At 38.6% G+C, this 27,710-nt stretch overlaps 1 protein-coding gene across 7 annotated transcripts in view; it reads right to left on the reverse strand.

Annotated features, from left to right (window-relative positions):
* The window catches only part of pitpnm2 (phosphatidylinositol transfer protein, membrane-associated 2), a 61,518-nt gene that overhangs the window by 23,206 nt on the left and 10,602 nt on the right, over positions 1-27,710 (reverse strand). For 4 of the 7 annotated variants that reach the window (XM_079861200.1, XM_079861203.1, XM_079861204.1 and 1 more), the window contains exons 2-7: positions 19,881-20,074; positions 5,811-6,025; positions 4,044-4,165; positions 2,724-2,957; positions 736-1,068; positions 10-105 (exon numbers count right to left, since the gene is read on the reverse strand). In XM_079861200.1, the coding sequence (XP_079717326.1) occupies positions 10-105; positions 736-1,068; positions 2,724-2,957; positions 4,044-4,165; positions 5,811-6,025; positions 19,881-19,958 (1,078 nt within the window). In that variant the 5' untranslated portion in view covers positions 19,959-20,074. Of the gene's footprint in view, positions 1-9; positions 106-735; positions 1,069-2,723; positions 2,958-4,043; positions 4,166-5,810; positions 6,026-19,880; positions 20,075-20,787; positions 20,875-23,405; positions 23,672-27,710 lie in introns of those variants that run through there. The other 3 variants (XM_079861205.1, XM_079861201.1, XM_079861202.1) reach the window with 2 other exon arrangements.

Consider the following 27,710-nt stretch of genomic DNA (forward strand, 5'->3'; position numbering starts at 1 on the left):
CTGCATTACCGTGAGCATCAAAGAACTCGTCATCTGTGCTGTCATCCGAGTCTCTGGCGATGCTCTGCATGCGCCATTCAGAAATACTGTGGCGTGAAGGGCTTCCTGCACACATCATACATTAAAGACAAATAATAAATCATATTAGTTCTATATTCTAATGCTTAATGACACATCCCCTGAAAAAAAAAAAAAAAAAAATGTATGCAACTACTGTAATTTATATATATACACATACCACCATTCAAAAGTTTAGGGCCGATAAGTTTTAATAAGGTCCGATAAGATCAAAAATACAGTAAAAAGAAGTACATTTGAAATATTATTACAATTTAAAAGCACTGTTTTCTAATTTGAATACATTTTAAAATTGAATTTATTCCAGTGATGGCAAAGCTGAATTTTTAGCATCATTACTCCAGTCTTTAGTGTCACATCCCAAAACCTAAACTGTTTATATACCTGTACTTTGAAAATTCATGCTTAATAGTTTGTGATCACCATGCATTTTTTGTATGCATGCACTGCAAAGCATGCATTATCAAAGTACAGGTATATAAACAGAGCAGCTTTAACATTTTTATTAATATAACTCCATGTCGGGGAAAAAGCACCTGATCATTGGAAAGTGAGACATGAACCAATAATTTCCCTCAAAGTATAGCTGTTCCAGGAACAGGTCCTTCGAGTACTTCTGTTTTGGTCAATTTCACATGAAAGTCGATGTGAACTTACCGCCCCTCTTTGAGGAACGTGAGGACCTGGAAGAGGTGGACCACTGCTTGGTCAGCTCTCCCCGCGCCTGCAGTGTGTCCCCCATGGTCCTCGTCGACCCCTCCGCTTCGGTGGAGCTGTTGGCCTCCTTGGCTTCGAGCTCTTTCTCTGAGCTGGTGACAGGGCCGTTGTTCTCGCCGCCCTCCTCGTTGCAGCTGTACTGTGCCATCTTCTGTTGCAGGGCCAGTTGGGTCTCCAGCTCCAGCTGTCGGATGTCCTCCATGGTCAGACCGTACCACTCATCCTGCCAACACCAGGCCTGTCGATGAGCGCGGACCATCACCTTCCTCAGTCCTGATTGGAAGAATTTGTGAGATTGATTCCTAAAGTTAGCGTAGGCAAATTGTTTCCATAGTCACTGCATGCAAACTAGTTTTGGGGGGGAAGTCGAATTTTATATCTTCTAAAGATAATGAGAGTATTGTTTTCCATGCAAAAATCAGGATACCAATGCTATGCGGTTGATAAGGTGTTCTGAAATGTTTTAATGCATTTAAATGTGCACAGCACTTCTGTGCTGGTGTGAAAATGTAACACTTTACTTTACATAAAAGGCAACAAAGTAACATAATTAGAAATATTTATATAAGCAATGTGTTACTTTAACAAGTTTTAAACCTGCTTTTAGCCTCTTAACATCCTTGATGTGTCATTACAAGTGCACAGCCAATGTGAGTGATTCCTTCGGAGTGAACACGGGTGAATCTGACTGCAGTAGATGTGAAAGATATTAATAAAAGTGATGTTAATTCAGCCAGCGCACATACCTGTATTTACATCCTGTTTTCGGTCGAAGTCCACAGTAGTCGATTGTCGAGTTCACGCGCGTGATATGCTCCGAAGGAATCACTCACATTGGCTGTGCACTTGTAATGACACATCAAGGATGTTAAGAGGCTAAAAGCAGGTTTAAAACTTGCCCCATTGAAGTCAACAGGGTGCAAATTTTAAAAAGAGGATAACACGGTGTAGGCAACACCGATTTTTGTCGTTGTTCTCTGTACTGACAGCACTCCAAATTTACAAAAAAATGAGCTCAATGTTAAAATTGACCGGAGTTCTCCTTTAAGCTTAACTAAATTTTTATATCAGGAAAAGTTTATTTTATTTCAAGTGATAACATTTTTAGCTTTAGTTTTAGTTAATAACTATAATAAACCTAGTTGACTGATGAGTATGCATATGAGATCGCTCAACATTCGGGGTCGAGGTGTGGTTTGGCTCATTTCCTTGTGCGATTTCCTCGATTGATTAAGATGTGTCATAGATGCAGTTAACCAGTCGTTCAGATAATTGAACTAAGTAATGAAGAGACGTGCAAACAAAATTGTTTTCACAGCGGCCAGGAAACAGGGAGAGGAAAAATTGATAAAAATAAAAGCGAATCAGCCAAAGAAGTTAAAGACTTTCGCAAATGAGGAACAACAACAGTCCGCTTGCAAATTATCAGAGAAAGGAGCCAATAAACAAGCCGAAATCGAAGTAATAAAAAAGATTAAGCGGCAAGCGAACGGCACATGGAAAGGAAATTAATTCTGCTCTGATGTAGTCAGGAGGAGGTGGTTCTCCAATCGTTGATTTTCACTGGATCCGCACTGCATCAATCTCGTTTTCATTAAGTGCAGGTTAATGATTAAGGGCTTTTTTCCTGACAAAACGCTTGACACCTGCTGCCCACCCACGCACAACGATAACAGGATGTTACCAAGCATCAATTCACGCACATATGCAACAGATGGATCAGCTGACTCATATAGAATTATTGAAGAGACAAATGTCCTCTCAGTGCTAAAAACAGTGGTGGACATATGGTAGAGGACACCACCGACTGGTACTGGTACCAAGTTAATAAATTCACGTGATATAAACACACATATATATAAATAAATAAATAAATATAAATATTTAGAAAATCCCAAGGAGGTGTCTGAATATTTCCAAACACTTACCCACATCATGAATGAAGCGCTCAATCTTGGACTGCATGCCCCAGTATCGAAACTCCACTTTACACAACTTGTAAGCGCACATGACGGGCATTTTGCCTGGGTTGTTGTTGATTTCCGTGATCCAGTCATCAGACAGGGGGCCCCGCTGGGTTTTATTCGACTTGTAGAGTTTAGGGTCCTCTTCAACTAGGTACTCATGAGGGGCAATGAAATCTTTCACAATATCGATAGGATCTGTGAAAGACAATTGCTTCCATTAGCGATTGCAACAAAGGCAACAAGGATCGTGAACAAGGCACGAATGGTGAGCCGGGGTTCATATTTAATCCATTAATGCAAACCAAATCAGTTCATCACAGAGATTTTATTGAGGGTAATAACATGGACCTTGAGTTGTCTGAGGCCATAAAACCTAGTTTATCTGTTTGTCGTATGAGTCATAAAGTCTTTCTCATATAGCATTAGGAATCGGGTTGTTCCAATAAAAAAGGAGCTTTTGTTATAAATGGAACTTTGTTTAGAAAAACGAATATGTATTACTAAAAATATATATTTTTTGTATTTTTATGCAGTATATTCATATATAGACACACAAACACACCTACATTAGGATCAGTTTTTGACAGTGGAAGACAAGTAACATCTTTGAAATTACTAAAACAATTACTAGTGAAATGGTTAAGGAACCAGAATCATTGAGTGTGATCGTAATTTTTACTCTTCTTTGCTTATTCACTTGCCTTTTCTCAAAGAACAAACTCTTAATTCAGATCTCTAATCTGTCATGTCTTAATCTAACGTTGTATGTCTTCAATTATTCACGGTTGCTGATCTTGGGTTGTTTGTTCCTGTTCGCAGACTGCCGTGTTGGCAGACGGCCTCTAGGTGTCTCCACAGCACACTGACAAAGGTGCATGTTTTCAGTCAGGAATGGAGTTATGTAACAGCATTCACAGGGCGCTTCCCCCTGCAGTGCCTGCGTCTGTCTGTGTTCATCTCAGAAAGCCTCCAGTACCTGTCCCAGAGTGCAATGGGGCTCTCGTGCAGCGGCACGTTACCCAGCAGCAGCATGATACTATGTCAATGAAGCGACACGCTGCCTGCATCTTAAACACTGAGGCATGACTCGAGAGCTTGAGATTGGTTACAGAAGAAGGCAGTGCTCATGTGGTAAAAAGCAGGCGAACGTGGAAACTCAATTGTTGTAGATGCTCAGTTGTGGTTTTGCTGATTTGAATATTTTGAAACGGTCAAAAGCATAAATTAAATGAATGCATCAAGCATGCCTGATGGATGGAAATAAAGAAAGTGCAACAATACCTATATCCCGTTGTCTCCTTTCGGCCGAGGACATGTTGAAGACGTCATTATGGCAACCCGTGTCCGGCTTGTAGTACGTCTCGATATCGATGGAAAACTTTTCGACAAAAGGACACGTGTAGCTGCAGGACAAGCGAGGAGATTAACTCAGATGTCATTTCATCATATCAGTGTCATGCATTACCACAGAGGTTCAAGCGAGCTTATCCTCTCTTCACACAGGCGTTGTCTATACCTACCATGACCCCTTCATTAGGTAACAGATACATGTTTATTGCAGTGGAAGTTTATCCCTAAGCTGCACTCAACGTTGCAACATTCACTACAAGACCAGAAAGATGCTTTAAAGGGGTCCTATTATGCTTTTTTATATGTTCATCTTTCTTTAGTGTGTAATGTTGCTGTTTGAGCATGAAAATGCTCTGCAAAGTTACAAAGCACAAAGTCCCTCAAGCGGGAGTTCTTCTCTATATCAGTGTCAGTGTTTCTGATCTCCCTGAAACGCCTCCATTGTAGTCTTGAGTTTCTTTTCCGGGAACGAACACGTCACAATATTCCTCATTTAAATAATTAAGATGCAGAATAAAGGGGCGGGGCCTGGTTGAGTTAGTAAGTAGTGTGTTGAAACTCGCAGTTATGGTAAGGGACATGACATTTTGAAAATTTCAAACGTGCTCAAACTTGCACTTTTCAGAAGGAGGGACTTCATAAAGAAAGGAACTACACAGAGTGTTACTGAGAGACTGGAAAGAGGTGCTGCAACAATGGAGAATATGGGAAAAAATAATGTGTAATGTTTTTTAAACATTCAAGAATGAAAACCTATTCTAGTAGAGCTCAAAAACAAAATCAAGACTTTGAAAATGGGGATAATATGGCCTCTTTAAGAAAGTAAACAGATCTATTATTTAAAGGTGCTCTAAGCGATGTCGGGTGACGTCACTTCTTGTTGACGTTCAAAGTATTGTCAATCAAAACGGAGGCTAGCTCGACCCTCCCTCCTCCTCATCCCGCCCCCTCCCCCTCCCTTCCGTGCTTCCTGAAACAGTCATGAACCATTTAGAAAAACCAAACTGGATTTACCCGCCTGTCCAGCAAAAACAGAGCCACCTGAATGTCGGATTGGAAGCCCTTCTGCTGGTTGAGTTCTCCTTTTGAACGCTTTTCCGATGTAAATTCGGGATTTCGCGCGTTCCTTCTACTTTACCCTCTTCTTTGTTATTTGTTCATCGGAACGTCGTCTCTTTGGTCGTGTGTCGGCCATATCAAAATTCTCAAGAATATAAATTTTTAGCGTTAGTCCTTATCTAGGACATCTCTCCTCTAGCTAACTTCCCTCTTCATGCTTCTCTCTCCTCCACCCCCCACACCCCCCTTCATGTGCACGCGCACTAACTCCCCAACCCCCAACCCCACCCCCAAATCATTCTTGTCGGTTATTGGCTGGAGAACTGTTTGTTATGTTTCGTGGTCCAGGCTGGGCCAGTTTGTTTTTCTTGCCGTTTGCGGAGCCTGGGCTGTCTACAGAGATCGCGTTTTTTACAGTGTGTTCAGGGGACAGGCAGCAAGTGGATAGTGAGGAGATGTTTGCTGCATGTGACAAAAAATGTTTTGGCCTAAAAAATGCGTGACAACGCTTAGAGCACCTTTATTTAAGACCAGAACAACACGGCCTGACTTGAATATTTAAAGCTGTTTTGGATATTCATCTGTGGTACTCTTGAAAAAGAGGCAGAGGGTTTTATTATTAGGCGCTATGGCACTCACCGTGTACGAGTGTATGGGTAGGCGTTCCAGGATTCCTCTTCCACGCGAAGAGCGGCTTTTGGCAAGATAGAGCGGAACCAGCTAGGGATGTGTTGGCCTATGTGGTAAACCTTATGGGTGTATTGACCAGAGCCGCCTGGGCCGTCTATGTAGGGTCGGTTCTCCAGGATCTCCACGCCGCTGCCCTCGCCTTCGCTCTCTTCACGACTCTTTTTCTGCAGGGAGGGAAAGGTCAGAGATTAGGGTTCACAGACTTCCAATTTGACTGGAATTAAAGTCAAGTCACATTTATTTATATTGAACTATACAATACGGATTGTTTCAAAGCAGCGTCACATTAATAAACAGGAAAATAACAGTGTTAATATTGTGTTAACATTTTAAACCTCATCAATTATGGAACAGGATCAATTCAGCTATATACAGAAGACAATAGTGTCATTATTCTGCTCAAGTTAGTTCAATGTTGACTCAATACACTTCAATAACAGTGTCGATGTTGCACAGTTAGTGGCATTATGAAGCTCAATTCAGTTCAAATATGTTGTTTCAATTTATTTCACTGTCAGTTGCATTTATGAAACAATTTCAATAAAGCTATAAGCAGCTCTACAGAAGACAATAGTTTTTTCATTGTTTTGCTCAAGTCAGTTCAATAACAGTGTCAATGTTGCAAAGTTAGTGATGCACCGGTTTACCAGCCATAAATCAGAACTGGTTTTTGCTCCAAACAAAGTTTTTAGTTTTATTTTGGTCGATTTTGATTTCGGAACTGCGCAGAAACTGCATTGAAATAATTTCCCCAAATGTAATTTGTGTGGAAATATTATGAAGTCTATAAACAGGATGTTAACACAGGCCAGAGACAGGACACGCTGAAGACGGATGCTAAGAACACAGATGCGCCTGCAGAGCAAATACTGTACCAGCACAGCAACGTTCACGATGCTCGAAATATAGGAAGAAAAATATAAACACTGAATTGGGGGTTGAAGTTTATATGAATGCATTTCTCTAAGGAACTGAAAGACATTTTCTTTTACTCTGAATTTACATTTTCATTCAGTCTGTCTGCTGTTTTTTTGTGTGTGTGTGTGTGTGTGTGCGCAGGTGTCATATGCAGCATAATTTCACAAAGCTAAAGTTAGATAATTCTGTTTTTGCTTGAAATTATACAATCTAATTCAAATCAAAAACAACTGCTCAAGCTACAAGTGTGTAGAATCTTTGTTTGGATCGTGATTTAAATGCAGTGGTTGTCTGTAATTTCTAATGGCTACATATATTTTTGGTTTAAGTCAAGTTTGCCTGTTATAAAGCAAATAAACAACATATAAATTTGCTTAAACAAAGAAGAAAAATTTTAGAAACTGACTACTGTTATCGGCCAGTTTGTTTGTAAAAAAAAAAAAAAAACTGAATTGTCCATGAAAAAATCATGAACGGTGCATCACTAGTTAGTGTAATTATACAGCTCAATTTAGTTCTCATCTAATAGTGCCAATGCAGTTAAATCGATAATATTAAGCTAAGCTTGAATCTTAAAACCTCTTGGGACACTCGAAACTCAACGTTAATGTAAAGATGACAGTCTATGCCAAAACAGAATTGACTCCAACCCAACAGAAGTCAATTACATGCTCAGCGCTACTGGAGCTGGCCAATCAAGGACGCCACACCTTCAGCTTTGTGTCAGTAAGATAAGCCAAGTCTCACTATGAATTCCAGCAGACAGAACCGTAAAAATAGGGTACAGTCTTGGCATGGCTCCGGAGCTGTGAATTTTGGGAGAAGGCCCACTGTGCCAGTCAGGGTGGCACATGCCTCATATCTGCCTCGCTTGAGAAGGTCATACGAAGGTAGTTGGAAGCATCTGGTTACTAATGGCATACCAACTTACTTGTGAAGCCATCAAGGAGAAGTTTGGCCCACTTAAATCTACTATAGAAAAGCCTAAATAACAGGGAGTGTCTCCCCTTAAAACTGTCTCCCGGGCCCCTGAAAGTGAACATAAAAGTTGGATCACAGTGTTAGAAATCAGTTTTAATTCTGTACAGCAATTTTTTTTTTACATTTCTATTTGAACTAATTGACATGAATGTAGGTATAATTATGTAATTATTATGCGTCCTCTATGTTTAAATAAAAGATGGATGATGACAGGCCAGTGGAGCTGGCACACTCGCAGGGCAGATGGCCACACAGATCCCATCAGCCGTGACTCTGCATTATCAAGATGATAGTGGGATTAAAAGGTGACAACGCTTATTTAAAGGGGTGGTTGATTATGATTTCACTTTTCTAACTTTAGTTAGTGTGTAATGTTGCTGTTTGAGCATAAACAACGTCTGCAAAGTTACAACGCTCAAAGTTCAAAGCAAAGGGAGATATTTGCTTTTTGCACATTTGTGAGTCCGCTCAAGCTGTCACATCTGTCTTTTCACATGCAATACAGTACGTAACACAAATGCAATAGCATGTCACTCTGTGGGCATCTTACAACAGTTCCCACACGAGCAATTTTATAGATTATCATGACAGAATATGCTGATCAAAGACTTGAACTCCACATCAGCAACATAAATTCATCAACTAACCATTCAGAAACGTCCTATTGCATTCTACATGTTGTCACTTCTTCTTGAGTCTCTCCATCATTGTCTGACTCCACTTTAAACATAAAAGGCAGAACAGTTTCTGACATTTTAGTGTGTGTCTGCATGAGGTAATCAGAGCTGCTAACACACACACACACACAGCTCTTGAAGCTCCGCCCTCTGTGCCGGGAGCAGCAGCTCATTTGCATTTAAAGGGACACACACAAAACGACGTGTTTTTGCTCACCCTCAAAAAGGGACAACTTTAACATGCTGTAAAAAATGATCCGTGTGGTATTTTGAGCTAAAACTTCACATACACACTCTGGGGACAACAGAGACTTATTTTACATATTGTAAAAAGGGGCATTATACCACCCCTTTAAAGACCTTCTTTAAGGTGAAGTTTGTTCCAGAGACAAAGAAAGTTTTAATACTCTTCGATCCTGAATTTCAAACAATCCTGACTGGCACACGAGATGAGAAAACACAAGCAGCAGAAAGCTCTGGAAACTGCTTACAGGAGCAACATCAGCCCGTGCTCAGCAAGTGCCAAACTGTCTCGCAGCCGAGACGCCTGAGAAATGATCGCTCTTGGTCTCTCAGTTTCAGGCGTTTTTAATTCGTCCTCAATCGCCGGATACGTGGTGAGCAATACATTTCCATTTTAAAAGCACAGGCCCGTGCCATCAAGGGAATAGCGGCCGTGCATATCTCAATGTCAGACAGCTGCTTCTCTCTCTTTCTGTCAAACTTGCAGACTGCACTGTCAGGACTAGGGATGGGTACTGAAATCCATTAAATGAGCCCCGGCGCTAAACTATGAAAGACTGCAGTATCAATAGACGTTACTGGTTCTGCTGTCGCGGAGCTACAGAGTCTGGTTACACTTTAGGGCTGTCATATTAATCAAATTTTATTTTTGATTTCGATTTTGGCTTCCAAAGATTATAAAAAGAAGATATTTGAGGTCAAACTAATAAGCTTCATTCTCTTCACAGCGGTGCGCATTCATTCCTCCCTAAAAACCCATACGTCAGAATCAGCACAATCGGTGATCGTTGTAAAATGCAGACTCTACAGTTGCTAAATTGCGGGACGTGTTTGATAATAATAAGAGCTATTAAAAGCACAATAATCCATGCACAAGACGCCATTTCCAACTTCAAGGCTTTATGTGTGTGCGCTCCGAAAACGCACTGCAACTAGACAAACAAATTATACTTTAGACAAGCACGTTATACTTTATACTTTCCTGTGAAAACTATGCAGTTATTGTAGATTTGATTACTTTATTAGATTTCTTTTGTAGGCCATATTACTTACCTGAACAGTAATGTTAGTAGACATTCCTGAAATTAAAGCACTGTATTTCATTGGTATCCTGTTTCTTAGTTATTTTTCTTATTGTATCTTATGCATATAAAACACAAATGCCTGCAAACTGGTCCATTTACAAATGGATGTTTTATATTTGTTTTGTTCAAACATTGCCGTTTCTTTTGCTATAGATATTTACATTTCAGATTATAAAGCAATCTTAATTATGTTCTTAATTTACTGTTAAAGTACCAGATCGATAAGCAGTATTGGTAAGAGTAAAAAACCTTAAATGATACCCATCCCTAGTCAGGACTGACACCAGACCAACACATTCCACATAATGCTTGTGAAGCTGGAGCTCATTCGAGGTATCCGCAGGTCTGTGCAGAGCAGGAAGAAACGGACCAATCACGTCTTCTAGTTAGAGAGGTGAGCTGTCAGCAGCTGGAGGTGTGGACAGACAGACAAATGGCAGGCGGGAGAGGGAACGGGCTGGGGTATCTGTTTTTGCTCATCCTCCCAGCGTGGAGTCGCCATCACTTCATTATGGTGCTGACAGATGGCATCAGGCCCCGCACTCGCTACAATTAATCCCGCGTACACACATGCATGCATGCACGCACGCACGCACGCACACACACACACCTTAGAGAAGTGTGGTCTTGACACCATAAGGCTGTGCAGTACAATTATATTGCAATGTTTTTCCCCCACGATTTTGTATCAATACAGTGTTGCTTGTCAAGTGATTTTGATTTAGCACCAAAATTGTCACCAACACTGTACAAAAAGTAACAAAATTGTCCTTAAAAACAAACATGATCATTTTAATAGGGCTGCCCCGATTTGGGGGGGGGGAAATCTAATTGCCATTTTTCTGATAAGAATTGGGATTAAAAATTAAATTAAAAAAAGATGTTTAAATGTTTGCTATGCTTGTTTGTAGGACTGCACAATTTGTTTTGTGATTTTATATTAATGTGGCTATAAAATAATAATAATAATAGTAATAAATAATTGCAAGCAGCAAATATCAGGGATAAGCACAAAAAGGCATAATAAGTCATGCAAGCATGGCTTGGAGCATCAGCCCAACAACAACAATTAAATTAATTAAAAGCATTTGTAGATTATTTTATGCAAAATGCCATTAATACAATTACTAGTAATACGCTTTCATTACTTATCAGTTTTGACCAATAGATGGCTGTAATCAAATTATTATGGTGTGGTCAGAGTGCTTATATTAACTTTTTGCCTTCATGGTCTGAAGATGATCTGAGCCAAATTTGGTGAAAATCGGACAAACAATAAGAGGAATTGGAAAAAGTAGGTTTTCAAAGAAATTCAAAATAGCGGATAGCAAGTTCAATCGAATATAGCATAATTGGTATCATTGTTCTCTGTATGACTCAAGGAATCTATCAAGACCAGATTCATTAAAATAGGCAAAATGAATCAAAAGTTATTAGTATGTTTTGAAATTTCATTATAAATTTTGACCAGAGGGTGGCGCTGTTGCGAAAACTTTTGACATGGTCCCGATGACACATGCCAAGTTTTGTAAGGATACACTAATGCGTGTGTAAATAACAGAGCATGTAGCCACAGGTCATGCTTGTGATGACATGTACCAAGATTCGTCTCAATATGCTAAAGCGTTGCAGAGATACAGCCTCATATTCATTTGGTGTGCTCTTTGTCGAATTCGTTCACACGTTATTTGAGAACTGCTAGGTTTATCAAAAAGCTTTTAATAACTTTTTGCCAGCATGGTCTGAAGATGATCTGAGTCAATTTTGGTGAATATCGGACAAATCGTCTAGGAGTGGCGAAAACATTTTCACGACGGAAAATGACGACTGAAAAATGATGAATTTTGTTTCTAGCTCTTACGGTTCAGAAGTTACTAGCATAAATGTAAGTTCATATTTGGACAGTTGGTGGCGCTAGAGGGATTGAGTTAGATACACCAAAATTGCTATGGTTTATGTTCAGACTGTTCTCTATCTGTGTGCCAAATTTCATAACAAAATTTCTTCATTTTCAAATGTTAAAGGTGCAGTATGTAAGAATGACAACTAGTGGTCGAAATAGGTATTGCAGTCCAATTCAAAATATCGGCGATCGCCCGCCCGTTTCTCCCGCCACCTGCTCCTCAGACTGGAGGGCGCTCGCACAGGTTACCAGTTTGATTACACGCAACAGGAATGAGCACAATGGACAATTAAAATTGGCAAATTGGCAACGTGCAGTATCACAGACCAAAACGATAACAAACATTCCAGCCTGGAAACTCACATTTCAAAAATAACTGGAAGAATAACTGTAGAAGTGTTTTTCAGAGAAACGAGTATGTGAACTTAGCATGTTTCCTCAATATATGCAAACATATTATGGTATCTTTATGCTTTAGTAGAGTGAAAAAGTTACATACAGCACCTTTAAACCATCAAACTTATTTTAACAGAAAACCGCAAGGAGAGCGCTGCAAGTTTGTGAAGAAGGTTGCCGCCTGTTGCTTCCCAAATACATGTTAAATTGACCCAAACTCAGAGGACATGCAGGGGTGGGGTTGATGTGGAGCAGCATTTACTCTGAACCGAGCCGCTGGAAACACCAGCGAATAATGAGAAGCTCACGCGTAAGGACACAACGCTTTACTACGAATTATGCAGTCTTTGCAATTAGATAATCGCACTAATCCATATCAGGATTTTTGTTTTATTTTGATTAATCGTGCAGCCCTACTTATTCATAAATAATAATGAACTGCTTATGTTCAACAAGCACAGTTGAATTTAGCATTGTTTTATCCCCTCTAATCACGACCCAATCAGGACAGACCTGCGACCTGATTTTAGGTCACGACTCACCAGTTGAGAACCAGTTTTTCAGTGCAATGGTTTTAACCTCGCTGCGGTTTCCTTCACTTTTGTCGAGTTTGCACTCTATCAGATGTATGAGATGAACTCACAATAGTGAAGCAAACCACACAAGAAGAGACGATGATCTTGCTTGTGCAATTCAACTATGATATTCATCATTTGACGAATCAGTGATGTCTGTACAGGATGAGTAACACAAATAAGTTTAATACTTACAATTCCTTGATGCTTAAACTTGTGCATCTAGGCTGGATAAACTACATTAATACTCTGGTACTGAAACACACTAAGCCTCTCATATTCAGATTCTGAACATGATCGATCACTTGATGATCACATTATGTTTCTGGTTAGACACAGACAGCTGATAGAAAATCACTTTTAAATGACCTAGTTTGAAAGAATTAGTCTCTCAAATGCTTGAAATATAATAATAATAATAATTTAGTGGGGATTCATTTCTTTTACAAAGGTAGTACTGATGGTACAAAAGGTACTTTTATGCTGAGAAAGCAGTTCACTTACAGTTTATGACGAAAATAATGCAAACTGAATACATTGGAAAGGCCAATAACTGCTGAGAGGTCATAATGAAGATGATAAAATGGACGGTTGGCACCAAGAGCTATGTTGCAACTACCATAACTGATAGAAAGAATAAAACTGGAGTTCGGTTTTCCCTGGCAGGATTCCTGTGCACTCTAGCTAATTACATATTTCACATGGATGACTTTAATTCAAATGAAAAAATGACTAGGCCCTAAAAGGAGCATCCACAGAGATTTCCAGCTCTCCAGTTGAAATTTACCACCTGGGATTTGCCCCTCAAAACATCCCGATTTCTTTCCGAAGCCGCGCTCAGCTCTACTCTTAATTTAGCATCTACGTGGACGAGCGAGAAGCAAACGCTGCCCTATATGGACACGGACGGCCAACATCATGTGAGAGGTTTAACCTCATCGCGATGCACCTTCGCTGCCCATCTGCGGAGAGCAGAAATCACGGGAGTGAAGTTGCCCTGGCAACAGGCCTGCATCATCGTGACCTCTCCCTCTCGCACCGCAAACAAATGACTGCAGTGAGCGCCACGCTCCGGCTGATGTCACAGGTCTCCATGGCAACCGCAGCTCAGCTGTGACGCTGCAGAGGAGGGAGTCTGACCGGAGGGGAGAGAAAGAGAAAACAGGAGAGCGAGAGATACAGCGGGAAGAGTGATGCTGCTGTGACGGAAGCTTTGGAAAGACAAATTCCTGCTGGTGTGTGGAACAAAACTGACAATATTCTTGACAATCTCAATATAATTATGAGCTTGCACTGAAATGGCTTAAAAGGGTGATTTTATACATTTCAACCAAAACCAAGCCACTGTTGCCAAAAGGATGGTAACACTTCAGTTTAGGGTCCAATTCTCACTATTAACTAGTTGCTTATTCGCATGCATATTACTAGGATACTGTTTATTAGTACTTATTAAGCACATATTAATGCATTATTCTGCTTGACCACCCAATACATAAACATAACATCTACCTTACTAACTATTAATAAGCAGTAAATAGAAGTTTATTGAGGCAAAAATCATAGTAAATAGTTCGTTAACAGTGAGAATTGGATCCTAATCTAAAGTGTGATCAAAATTCCATTTTTAAAAAAGAGGCAAAAGATGTTTTCCAACAGTTTTTTATTAAATGAAACAAGAAAGAATAGTATTCAATAGTTTTTATTTATATGTACAAATACACCAATATATAGTAATACATAAACATATATAATGTATAAAAGAAATATTATTTTACATATATTTTTGCTAAAACTATTTATATAAATATATAAACAGAAACATTAAATCTACATATATTATATATATATATATTACTTAAAATCACTGCAATATCCATGATGTGGCTTAATTTGATTGCAATCTAAATCCATAACACACTGGTGTGATAACTCGGATGACACTAGGACTGGGTGCTAAAACGCTAACGATAATTACTGCGATATGATTTTCCTTGATAAAACGATAACAAGAGTTTGATAAATGCTTGATACAATGTTTATGCGGCAAAAGCGGAACGAAACAGCACTTCTCGTTTGAACCGTGCGGCGCGAGCTTACGAGAGCTGATGCGTTTACTCACTGAACGGTCTCGATCATGTGACCACTAAACATCGCTGTGAGATCAGTGAAAAGTGCTTGAATTCAGTGAAGAACACAAATGTGTCTGTGATTTAAACAAGTTTAAAGCAGCGCTGACAACCAGGAGAAACACTGTGTGCAACGATGCAGTAAGAAGGCTTTTCAGTCTACAAATCACCATCATTTACCATGGATTTACTGTAGTAACACTAACTGTGCCATGTGTGGCACAAATGTGGGATATTCATATCGAATTTTAGTATATTATTAATGTGGACATGTATTAAAGGAGTAATGGAATATAGTTACAGTATTTTTTGTGATTAAGCTATAGCATTTTTATACTAAATGTATTTAGGCTACAAATACAAATACATTACATTGGTAGAAATGTGTGGTTTTACTTGCGGTTATCATGATCTAAATGTAAGCTACTATGGAAGACCAATGGTTAATTTTAATAAAACTCAAACAGTCAGAATATTAAAATTTTACCCCCCCAAAAATGTTCTAGTAGTAGTTTGAGTTAGGATGCTGCTGTAAATTTATGTTCATTAACAAAAAAACAGTCACATCTGTAAAAATTGTTACGATTTGACAAATGAGACAAAACATGTAATATTAATATTGCAGCCTGCACTGCAAACTGTGTTGAAGACACGAAGTCAAGCAAAACAAACCGGTTTCATGATTTAAAACAATATCACCATTAGAACATGCAGAAAATTAAGATAAGAAATACATTTTTATATTAAGATATTTATTTTGTTAAGAAAGACAGTCTAAAGAAAGAAACTTGCCAATAAAGAATAGTTTAAAACTAGTAGTTTAAAAGCACAGTTAACGGTCTGCTTTCTACAACTTTCACTTAGGAGCAAAGATCTGCCTTTAAACTTGAAAGAAATAAAGCTTTGACATTTATTGATCATTTTTTTTGGCCATATCGCCCAGCCCAAGATGACACACACACTGGCTTATGAAGTGAATAACTCATCTTTGGTGCATCTCACACACCAAACACCACCTCACACCTTCCACAGCGGAACTAGTTTTGTTTATATTTCCACCAGCGTTGAACATCTGTTCACGGTTTCTGACCAGAGTTCTGCCGGGTAACATGAGGCTTTCTCGCTGCAATCGGAAGCATGGGCACACACACACACACACACACACACACCGGTTTAATACTACACCAGCGGGGTCACTCTGACAGTGTACGAGCATGCCGAACCGTGTGTGTGCCCACCGCACACTCATTAGGGGAACTCTGCGACGGCATGTCAACAGATGGAGCTTATAAAAAGCAGGACTTGGAAAGTACGCCTAAACCGATCCAAATAAACATGTGAAACTAACTTTAACAAGGAAGAGGACACAAATGTTCTCTTTAGATGCAGATTTAACGTGCTAATTGGCTTAAAACTTCGAATCTCTATGCCAAACCTAAACGATTCAACCATCAGTCATATGGGCGCCGCTACTTCACACTTTCGATGACTCACGCTTTTAGAAATCTGCTAATTAGACACTCGTTCCCTGAGGACTTCAAGTCTTATGCGAGTCAACATCGCTTAGGCTCGATTCTGATGTCCGCTGACTTTAACAGCACAAGTGCTTAAATTTAGCATGCCTGCTGCAATTGGATAGTAACGTCCTGGCTGTCTATAGGGGCCGTTTGCTTAATACCTCACTGACAACAACACTGAGCGGCAGCTGCATTGACAGACTGCTAATTAACCTTATAAGACCATTCAGAGAAAGCAGAGCAATGTGGGTGGAAGCTCAGTTAGATCTGTGGCCGTAACCTCACTGTGAGCTTGAAGAACAATATGAGCACGCTGGAGACGTGCTAGTTCTCTATATTTCACCCAATCGTTTCACTAGACACAGCTCTGATGAACGCTTTATGTAAACCAGCAACTTTGTGGACCATAAATGAACTCACGATTGACGTTAACATGTTGATAAACTATTGCCACGATAGTCTAAAAGGTATAAAAACTGCATAGCATTCACATGTATTGGGTAAAACACCCTATTTTAAATACAGTGTAGAGCTGTACAATTTGGGGGAAATCTCTAATTGCACTTTTTCTGACAAAAATTGCAATCTTACAAAAAAGTGGCAATTTTCTGTAGGGCAAACAAGTTTGTGGTTATATATCAATGTGACTATAAATTTAAAATACTGTGAAATACTGTAAAATAAAATTAATATTTATTGTTATTATTACTAAATGAAAATATTAAACAAAAGTCATATTGCAATATTTGACTGTAAAATAAAAAAATTGTATTTAAGAAAAATAATATAGTATACTGTAAACTTCCAATAATAATAATTATGGTTATCTTAATTTCTTTATTTTCAAATATTACAAGCTTTTATTCGGGCAGAAAACTGCAGGGAGAACTTAAAGCTTCTCTTTTGCTGAAAACAACCAATTATTAATAATTACGGTTTTACTTTGATGAATCATACAGCCCTATTACATTGAACTACTGAAAAGCACACTTACTCAACATTACTTTCGAATTGTTCGCCATCTTTGTTTTGTTTTTTTAGCTCAGCCCAGTGCATTCTGGGCAACTATGCCATGGTTCAGACCACAGTTCACAACATTTGCCCTTCTAGAAACATTTCCAACATCTACATTAGCACATCGCAGTGGTGCGTATTGATTCTTGGCATCAGCGCTTTTCCACGGTGGTTTCGGCATCAGCGCGATGTGTAAGGTGCTTCCTGCCTCGCCAGCACCCACAACCTGTCTGACATCCTCTCTCAGGGGATCACGGGCCAGATTTAGTCAAATATTAAGAGCTTGTGAAACTGTTGTTGTCAAAAATAGACTTGAGGTACGTACGAGACGTGAAGCACCATCTTTGTTCTGTAAAAATTGCATGTGTGCATCATATCTGAATGATTCAAACATGCATGTTAGTTTCATTGTGTTTGACCCAGAGAGTAGAGCGCGTTTCAAAAAGGAAACACCAAGCAAGCCAGCTGTGAGTCACATCTTTTTGAACGTTACGCACTTCACAGAAACAACAGAAGTGCGTGACGTGCTTAAAAGGAAAACCCAAAAATAAAAAAAAATTCTGCCATTTTTGTCGTTCCAAACCCACAGGCTGTTCTCTTTTTTTCCGTTGAACACAAAAGAAGATTCACACAGCTCTTTTCCACACGATGGTTCATAGTGACCATTGTCTGTCAAGCTTCAAATAGGCTAAAAAAAAGCACATTAAAAAATAATCAGAGTGACTCAAAATAAGTCCTCTGAAATTGTACGATGATTTCCTGTGAGGAACAGACTAGGGCTGAATATTGACACAAATTTCACGATTCAATATGATTTTGATTTACAAGCTTGCAATTCTATTTCATAATTTGGATATATATCAGATACAATACATGGCAAAAACTAATGCTATAATAAACCATTCATATACCATACCAAGACATAGAGTTTCATCTGGTGAATAAGTTTAATTAATAATAAAATTATAATACCAACTTTATCATTGCATAACAATGTTTCTACACCAATTTGTTTTTTGAAATCTAATATAAATTAAAATGGTGGCTGTCAAAAAAATGTATGGATTTATTCAAACATACATTAAATGTTGAAGAACAGGTTGAGTATAATGACAATGAATATGCAATATACACGCAAATATTTAGTAAAACGTTATTTAAATTATTTTTCTGGCTAACTATCGAGTTTATGGAGACTGAATGGCTTTTCTGAGAATAAAACAAACATCTTGACATCTTTGCGCGGTTAAAAAACTGATTGAGCAATTACACGAGACATGACACGGATTTCGGTAAGCTGTACAGCATCTTTTCCTGATGTTCATTCATGTTTATTTCATGCTATAACTTGTAGTAAAGAGGTAGTGATGATCCGCTCTGAGGTTTTAACAGCGATCTGTTGCGCCACATTAAAGATAGTTTGAATTTTGCAATAAAATGGACAGAATTTGAACGAATTTGTTTCACATTAAAAGTTACAAAGCTTATTGGGATTTATTGGATGGGAGGCACAATACGAAGTTCTGTACATTTATCAACTGAAAACAGCAAGACTAAAAAAATATATTTTTGGGATAAAAAAAAAAATAAAAAAAAAATTAAAAAAAAATCGATAACGGTTCATAAAAATGAGGATGACTAAAATTGAGAAATCTATATTTTTACCCAACCCTAGATCAGACCAATTTTATAGCCATAGATCTCAAAATATGGTGCAGATTAGACGTCGTTGGTTCCTGTGTGTCTCACAGTCAAACGTTATTGACGTCAAGCTAGGGCTGGGAAAAAAATCTATTTGATTTAAAAATCGAGTTGGTAGGTCAAATAGATTCATATTTTCAAAAAATCGATTTTTTTGATTTTTTTTCTCCCCCGCATTCGCCAAATGTTCCTCAGGGTTTCCGTAGCACGCTCCCTGCGGCGCAGCCCTCGATGCTTCACGACATCACAACAAAAAGACTAGCATGTTTAATTTTTTAACGGTCCTCCACGACGACGGCGCGCAAGTGAGTGAGTGAGGGAGAGTGAGTTAGAGACTGTGTGTTCGCGAGTGAGTGAGTGAGCGAGAGTGAGTGAGAGTGTGTGTTCGCGAGTGAGTGAGTGAGAGTGTGTGTGTGTGTGTGTGTGTGTGTGTGTGTGTGTGTGTGTGTGTGTGTGAGTGTGCGTGTAGGCTAAGTGAGCTTGTGTATATGTGCGAGTGAATGAGTGTGTGTGAGACGGCTCGCGATGACTGGTCGGAAAGTCATTAGGGGAAAAAAAATCGCCCAGCTCTACATCAAGCCTTATATGAGTTGCCATACTTGATGTGAGATTTTTGATGTTGGATATTTTTGGTAGATAACAATTTTAAAATGTTGCATATAACTTATTTATTATTTGCATCATACTGTAAATTATGCATCATATTTTGTTATTACATTACAAATTGGAATGTAGCACACAAGTTGTACAAACTACTTTTATGGAGCTTTTTAATCCGTTTTGGAGCTTGTCAGATGTGGTCATTATGAACATCATTGTGAAGCCGAGTAAATAATGGCAGAATTTTCTACTGCTTTAATGCAAGATAAAACCACGAGCAAACCTGAATCATGTAGAGTTGAGCGATGCGGTACTCCTCGACGCTCATGGGCATGGGGATGCGGTACTCTTTGATCAGCATGATGGGCGTGGAGCGGGGCTGGCGCTGGAAACGCTCCGCTGGGTCAGGGGCAAATCCACCAGGACGGCCCTTAGCTCGAGTGCATCAGAGAGAAGGAGCCGAGCTCATTCTCAGACCTGGGGAGAAAACACAGGCAAATCAGACTTGATAATCATCTACGGATGTCCAGGGGATTGCTTTTGAGATTGCGTTTTTAACTTCAGTGTTGCTTAATATGGTTCCCCAGAGAAAATATCAAAACATAATCAATCTTCACCATAAACCGCATACGTTTAGCAAGATTTGCTTAAATGCTTAAAACAAAAAAGATTCTCTGAAAACTAGTCTTAATATCTTATGTTTAAGTTTGCTTTTTGAGTAAAATTATGTTGTATGAAGGACGTTGAGATATATTTACAGGAAAACAAGACAAAAATATAAACTGAAAAATACAGCATTTTGTTTCATTTTGAAGAAGCAGTGACACTGAGTTCTGTTCAATTTAGCTTTCGCTCTCTCTATACATTTATATTATGTAGAAAAACAGTGGTAAAGCATCATTAAAATTAAAATGCATATTAAAAACGGTGTATTTCTCTGTTTACAAAGTAGCATATTCCATATTACTTCCTAATCACTCACAAAACCCAAAACCAGCAGATGTTCTGTATAATCACAGGCATTATGTATTCAGACATAGTGGTCTGAAAAACATGCAGCGCAACCAACTCGCCATTAATAAATACAGCGTTACTGTACGGCAGAAGCGCTGCAATGGAATCCAACTGTCTGCGAATGACATCAATGCAAGCGATTTCCAGAAACAAAACACAAGGGGCCTCGTTCTGACCTTCGGATGCCGTAAGAAACGTAAATCCACCTGCTGATGACACCGAGGTCCGGCAGACACCGTAACTCTCCTGCAGATCCACAGGGTGTGTCACATGACACAGGCCGCTTAGTGTAAGATGGATTATCCACGGACAACTTACCCAACTCTTCCCTGAGAGGTAAAGCAGACAGTTGTGTGTGTGTGTGTGAGCAGAAAGGTGAGCTGGTGTAAACACAAACACCATAAGACTCATAAACAATCGGCAACCATCGACTAAGCGACCATCTCAGGGCTCCCAAGAGGGGCCATGTTAGGTGCAACAGCTGTCAGAGCTAAAAATGGCATCCATGACGAAAAATATCGTGCTATTTGGTCTATAAATAGCTTGTATGGCTCGGTTACGTCACACACACTTGCAGTAAAAAAGGATTGCGCTGTGATTGCGCTGTCTTGCCCCTGGTGAAAAGGAAGCATTCAACACAATTACAATAGATTGGCTGGACCCTCGACGAGACTAAAAATAGCAACAATAATCAAAGGCTCACAAAAGGAAAGGTTAGAGAGCAAACTACTGTTTATCACCACTGCCTCATTCCAGGATACCCTAAAGCTTAGGTATTATTATAGGAAATTATAAGACATAGTTCACCAAAATTTTTAAATAGTTATTGTTTACTTATCCTGATATTGCTTTTTTTATTTAAAAACATTAAAATAAAAATAATAATAATACAAATAAATAAAAAACACTTATTAAAAAATATTTAAAATGTAAATGCTTAAAAATACACTACTGTTCAAAAGTCTGGGCTTAGTAAGATTTTTTTTGTTTTGTTAAAGAACTGAATTATTTTATTCAGCAAAGACGGATTAAATGAATGAAAATGACATTACAAAAGGTTTCTATTTCAAATAAAAGCTGTTCTTTTGAGCCGTCTATTCATCAAAGAATCCTAAAGAAAAAAAATGTATCACGGTTTCCACTAAAATATGAAGCAACACAACTAACAAATAAATTACATATGCAGGTCACTGTATGCATTCATTGAATGGAAAAGAACAGCTGAGATATTCTGCAAAACTTCTCCTTTTGTGCTACAAATAAGAAAAAAATTCAAGTGCCGGTTTGGAACAACACCGAATCTAAATTAAGGATATAAAATAAAATAGTTCAGTGTTTTAGAAAGGACATCCAAAGTAAAAACAAAAGCATGACAAAAAAATTATTTAGCATTTATTCTCTTTTTGCATGTAACTATCCGAATATCTGTGGTTTCGTCATTCTTCCACATGACAGGCGATAAAAGGTCACAGCTGGAAGTGATTGTCGAAACTAAAAACAAGTCTGTAATGGTCACCGCTGGTGAGTCACAGCTGCCAGCACTGGTGCATTTTGGTCCTAAACTAGGGATTGCAGCTACTCTGGGCTTGTGGCTAGACCTGAAATATCAGTCAAATGCACTAAGATAACTATCATGAAGGCCTAAGACGTTCTGCTGCATGCCAGAGGCAGATGCCACAATACAACACCGACAAAGCCTGCGAGACATCTACCTATGCTTCAAAGAACATTACGGATGACATTTTCACTCCCACTGAAACCAGTTAGTCTGGATGCCACACCACCGCCACCCAGATCCCCAATAGTGGCTTTTTAAAACACTGTGGGATTCATTTGTGTCAGATGTGTCGCGCAAAACACTGACATATGTGACTATGAAGAGGGATTTTCAGCGCATTATCATCCTATTTCTCACCAGCTGGTTAAAATGATACCGTAACACATTCGAGTGTGTGTTGTCATCGATCTGTAACAACAAAAAAAGACATGCACACTGCAGTTCGCATCAGATGCAATTTTCCATAATTATGCTTGGAGGGTTTCTAAAAATTCCTCCCGTTGGCAAGTGTCTACAGTGCCTATAAGAGGACAGTTCCCTACTGAGACCGCTTTCCCAGGACCGATGTGTCCAAACAAACGGACACCACAATCCGATATCTTTTTTAAGCACATCTCGGAAGCTAAAAGCAAAATACAATAGTGTGCGAGCGACTAAAAAGGGGGCGATAACATTTAATGGCACATTAATTATCATACAGCATTAGATGAGAAATGAAAAAGGTAATCGCTTGTTTGTGTCAAGTGTCCACATGGTAATATGTCACATTTCAACAGTCTCTTGACTCCTACTAGTAGAGAACCCGTTTTTATCTAAATATAGACATATGAGGAAACGCTGTCTGAGCTAACAGTATTTGTAATGCACACACACTTAAATATGTTGACATCATTGAGTGTAAGATTCACCCCCCCCCCCCCCCCCCCCCCCCCCTGAACCTCCATCTTAATACGCCAAGGCGTGCATCAGTTAAGTTGTGAGGTGAGGTGAGGCTGTCAGGGTCTTAAGAACGGCAAAAATCACAGCAGAGACATCACAGATGAATTTGCATGTGAAAATACTGTGGGATTGATGAGCATTCCTTTAGAGACTCGGATCTAAAAACAGGAAAACAAAACATGCAGATTGAACTGAGCGCTCAGAACTCTCCCTCCTCTCAAGAAACACCTGTTTATCAGTAGCGTCGCGAACCAGGCACTGAGATTCAAGACGTCTGTCCAAGCTTAGACGGTTTACCTGTTAGACGGCGCTTATCATGCTGTCTATCCAACTGATCCGATCAATGGACAGAAAGCAGCCGGACAAATCCCATTCCCAAACAGAAGCATTCTAGCATCCTGCCACCATTGTTGTGCTTTTTTATCCTCTGGTCTGAATGAAGATGCCATCAAACGCTGCCAGTTAAAATCATCGGGGAAATGTGAAGGGAAAAAAAAAATGTCTCTTTTTTTTAATCTCCTTCTCACTTGCAACCTTTTTTCTCTGCCGTTTCGTCTGTATCCACCTCTTGTGGGGCTATAAAGCTCTGTTGCCATGGAAATGCAAAAGGCTGTAATGGGATTGGCTGGAGTTGGCGTGATGAAAGCGGCTCAGGGACGGCCCACTAACTGCTGTGCTCATGAGAGGCTCCGCCCCCTCCTGTTTGCATTCACTCTTCCAGACTGACTGATAGCTATTAGATTCAGTCAGTGGAGAGAGGAACATCTGCAGCTTAATATGAGCACAGGTCTGTCAATAAGCATTACGCAGCATCAATGGAATAAAAGAGAATTAATGGGGAAAAAATTAACAGGGAGGAGTCATTGAAACGGACATAATGACACCAACCTCATAAATCGACTCAAGCCTTTGAACACTTATGCAATTCTCGAACTGATTTTGGAGGGAATTCTGTGGAACAAGTTTAAACATGTTGAGGCAAAATATTTAAAACATCTATTGCATTTCCCGCACTGATTTTGGAGGGAAATCTTAAAAAATTGTCAAAATAAATTTAAACATGGTGAGGTAAACATTTAAAACACTACACTCTCATTAGTAGCTGAAAGCATAATTAAATTAGCCAAAATATTTAATAAACAAACACACAAGGGAAAGGGGAATGCGTTGATGTTTACCAATGAGGGCTGATCCAATTTTGGAGAATTCTGCAGGCATTAATTCTGACCTGCTAGTAACTTACATATTTCAATACTTGGAATCAATTATTATTTACACATCCAATGCAACATAGACTTTGGCATCATTCCAATTTACATACTAGCCATCCTAAATAGTATGCAATGCATGCTTGCTTTTTGAGCTAAGAATACTCACAATTAGTGGACAGATGGGTTTTTAAAGGCAAATATCAATATCTAGACAGGAGGGACAATTTTAGTGAATTTTAAGTTAATATCATGCAAGTGTTCTTTTAATTTAATTTTTTTTTAATAATTCATTAATAATTTAGGCTATATCAGCATTATATCGGCCATCCTGCACTCTAAATATCAGCATGAGCCACTGAAAAACCTATTGGGTCGACCACTACCCACAATCCCTTCTCCAACAGAAGTGGAATTTGTGCCGGATCTCTTTACAAAAAAAAAAAAAAAAACGAGTAATTTGAGCTGAAGCTGCCACTGCTGTACTGTCTTACAACACTTAGTATGTACTTTCCAATCACATGTAAGTCACATTCTTCTAGTGTGCAGTAAAATAATGTGAATTGTGATGCAACCAAAGAAAAAAAAAATAATATGCAAAAGGTGTTTTTTACATCTTAATTTATCTCTAGATCTTTAAATGCAAAAGATATCTGGACAGAAACCATCAGTCAAGTGTGCTCTCGAGAACATTGTGTTCTAATGTTTAACCTAACTACAGACATTAATGGCCACTTTGTTTTACTTTAAAGAGACAGAGTGACCTTCAACTTGCAAATATACAGTCTCTCAGCTTGAGCTCATTTCATTCTGTTATTAATCTTTCAAAACTTTTAAATGATTTGATTATTTGCATGTACCAAAATTTCCCTCAAACATCTGAGAGAACATGTTCTTGATTAACCAATGCAAAGGTTGCACTGGAAAAACTTGCGTAATAAAATCTGGTGCCATAATTCACATTAATGAAATCTATCAATGATGAATATTGGCTCACTAAAACAACGCTGCGGTTCCCAGAAACACATCGACCTCTGAGATTAATTCACTTTAACAGTGCTAATGTGAGGTCGGCCCGTAGATTAGATATGCGTGACATTTCATATGGTGCTGCCTTAAGCTGTGCAGGGAAGCTAAGAGCTCTTTATTGATTTCTTTAAGGTTGGCATCCACCACGATTGGGCATATCTCGAAGCCGTGTACAATTACGACAACGCATCAAGTTAGAAAGTCAGCGCAGCAGCTCCAGACATCTGATTTCATGTGGAACGCCTACAGGAGGGAAACTGAAAACTATTATGATAACAAGAAGATGCCGAAGCTAATTTCATCTGGCATTAAATTATTAAACACTAATTATTTCAATAATTACTTGGTAACTCTTGAAATAATGGTTACTTAATAATGTAATAATGATATAATGATAGCCACATCATATTGTTTTAACGGATTCATATTTTACTTTAAAATGATCATATTAAATATTTTCTTTAATATTTACACTACCGTTCAAAAGTTTGAGGTCAGTACGATTTGTTACATTGTTACATTTTTTTTTTTTTTCAAATAAAATTGTTTACAAGTTTCTATTCAAGGAATCCAGGAAACGGAAAAATATTAAGCGTTTTCAACATTGGTGATGATCAGAAATGTTTCTTGAGCAGCAAATCATCATATTAGAATGATTTCTGAAGGATCATGTGACACTGAAGACTGGAGTAATGATGCGGAAAGTTCTTTTAAATTGTAATAATTTTTCACAATATTACCGTTTTTACTGTATTTTTGATCAAATAAATGCAGCCTTGGTGAGCATTAGAGACTTCTTTCAAAAGCGATAAAGAAAAATCGTACTTATGAACGATAGTGTCAAATTTTAATTAGTAACATGAATCAAGAAATGTCACTTTTACCACACTTCAAACATTAAAAGTAGTAGTATCCATGTCTCACTATGAGATGTTCAAAAACAGGAATCATGTTGGGGACTTCACTTTGTGTATGTTTGACATTTCACATTCTTCTAGACGACCTGAGGAAGGAACACCAACGCCACTCATCCGTTATCCCGCCATCAGCAGGTTTCTGTTAACCGACCCGTCTATCTACCAAACAGCAATTTGTTCAATTTAATTGATTTGAAGTCCTCTGGCGTCTCAACACTGCCGACATTACGCAGACACAGGAGCCTGACACTTGCTGGCTCTGAACGCACATGGACCCACGTCACTGGTCCAGCGTAACTACTGAACACGGCAAAATAAAACAGGATTTTTAATGCAACGGTAAATCCATGAGCACACAACGGAGACAAAGCACTTCCTTCTGTTTCCTTTGCTTTGGACACATTGTGTAACAGGACAAAGAACAAGGGAGTGTTTTGAATATCTTGTAAATGGAAGTCTAAAGAACAAAAACTGGAGGGAAACCACTAGGGATGAGCACGAGTACTCGAGGACTTGGACGTGACCGCGACGATTGATCATGAAAATGAAATAAAGTGATTTGAAAGCATGCAGTGATGCCTGGAATCACTTTAATCATGAAAATACGTGCAAGATGTGCAGCTGCCATATAGCCTATATTACATTATAATGAGAACACTATTCAGTTTCAGCACAAATGCAAAGCATAACATTACTGACTATGATTGGGTTATTTGAGAGAGTCATATTCCTTTTAGATTTTTTCTTTTCCAAAAACATTGATGATATTATAAATAATTCAGTAGCGCTTTTTTTTTTTTTTCCACAAAAATTTCATGGCCCCTAAAATATTTTGTTCTATGAATATCTGAACACGCAGAGAAAGGAAAAAAAAGTGTAATGCATTCTTTTTTATCAACACTTGAATATGGGTAAGTTCCATAAGCAACATTTTGAACAAATAGCTGAGAAAATCGTGTTTTTGTCAAAGACTAAATCGATGGGATTCAGAACGATGATCATAACACAGATGAAGTAGATCGAGTCCATCAACACCCGAAAGCTTCACAGTCCTACAGCTCATCCTGGGTCGACATTTCATTCAGTAACATTAGGCAGTTTTGATTTATATGCCGTTTAATGTTTGATGATTGTGTTTTTTTTTACATGTGTGTAAGCAATGCTTTCAGAAGATGTGTAATGGATTCTGTCAATGGCGGGGAAAGAGTTAAAATCTTTTCTAGTCATGGCTTGGAAACCGAGCGGGAATGTCTGGAATCACTTGAAATACTAGATGAAAATACACTTCAGGAGCAAGATGTGCAGTGCTAATCTCCCATATTCATAACATTATAAACTAGGGCTGCACGATATTGAAGAAAAATGCGATATGCAATTACTCATTAAATAATGCGATATTCGATATGTGATGCGATAATGCTTAAAGTGTGTGAAATAAACTTAATTAT

The sequence above is a fragment of the Squalius cephalus genome (assembly GCF_949319135.1).
Source record: "Squalius cephalus genome assembly, chromosome: 24".
Classification (NCBI taxonomy): Eukaryota; Metazoa; Chordata; class Actinopteri; order Cypriniformes; family Leuciscidae; genus Squalius; species Squalius cephalus.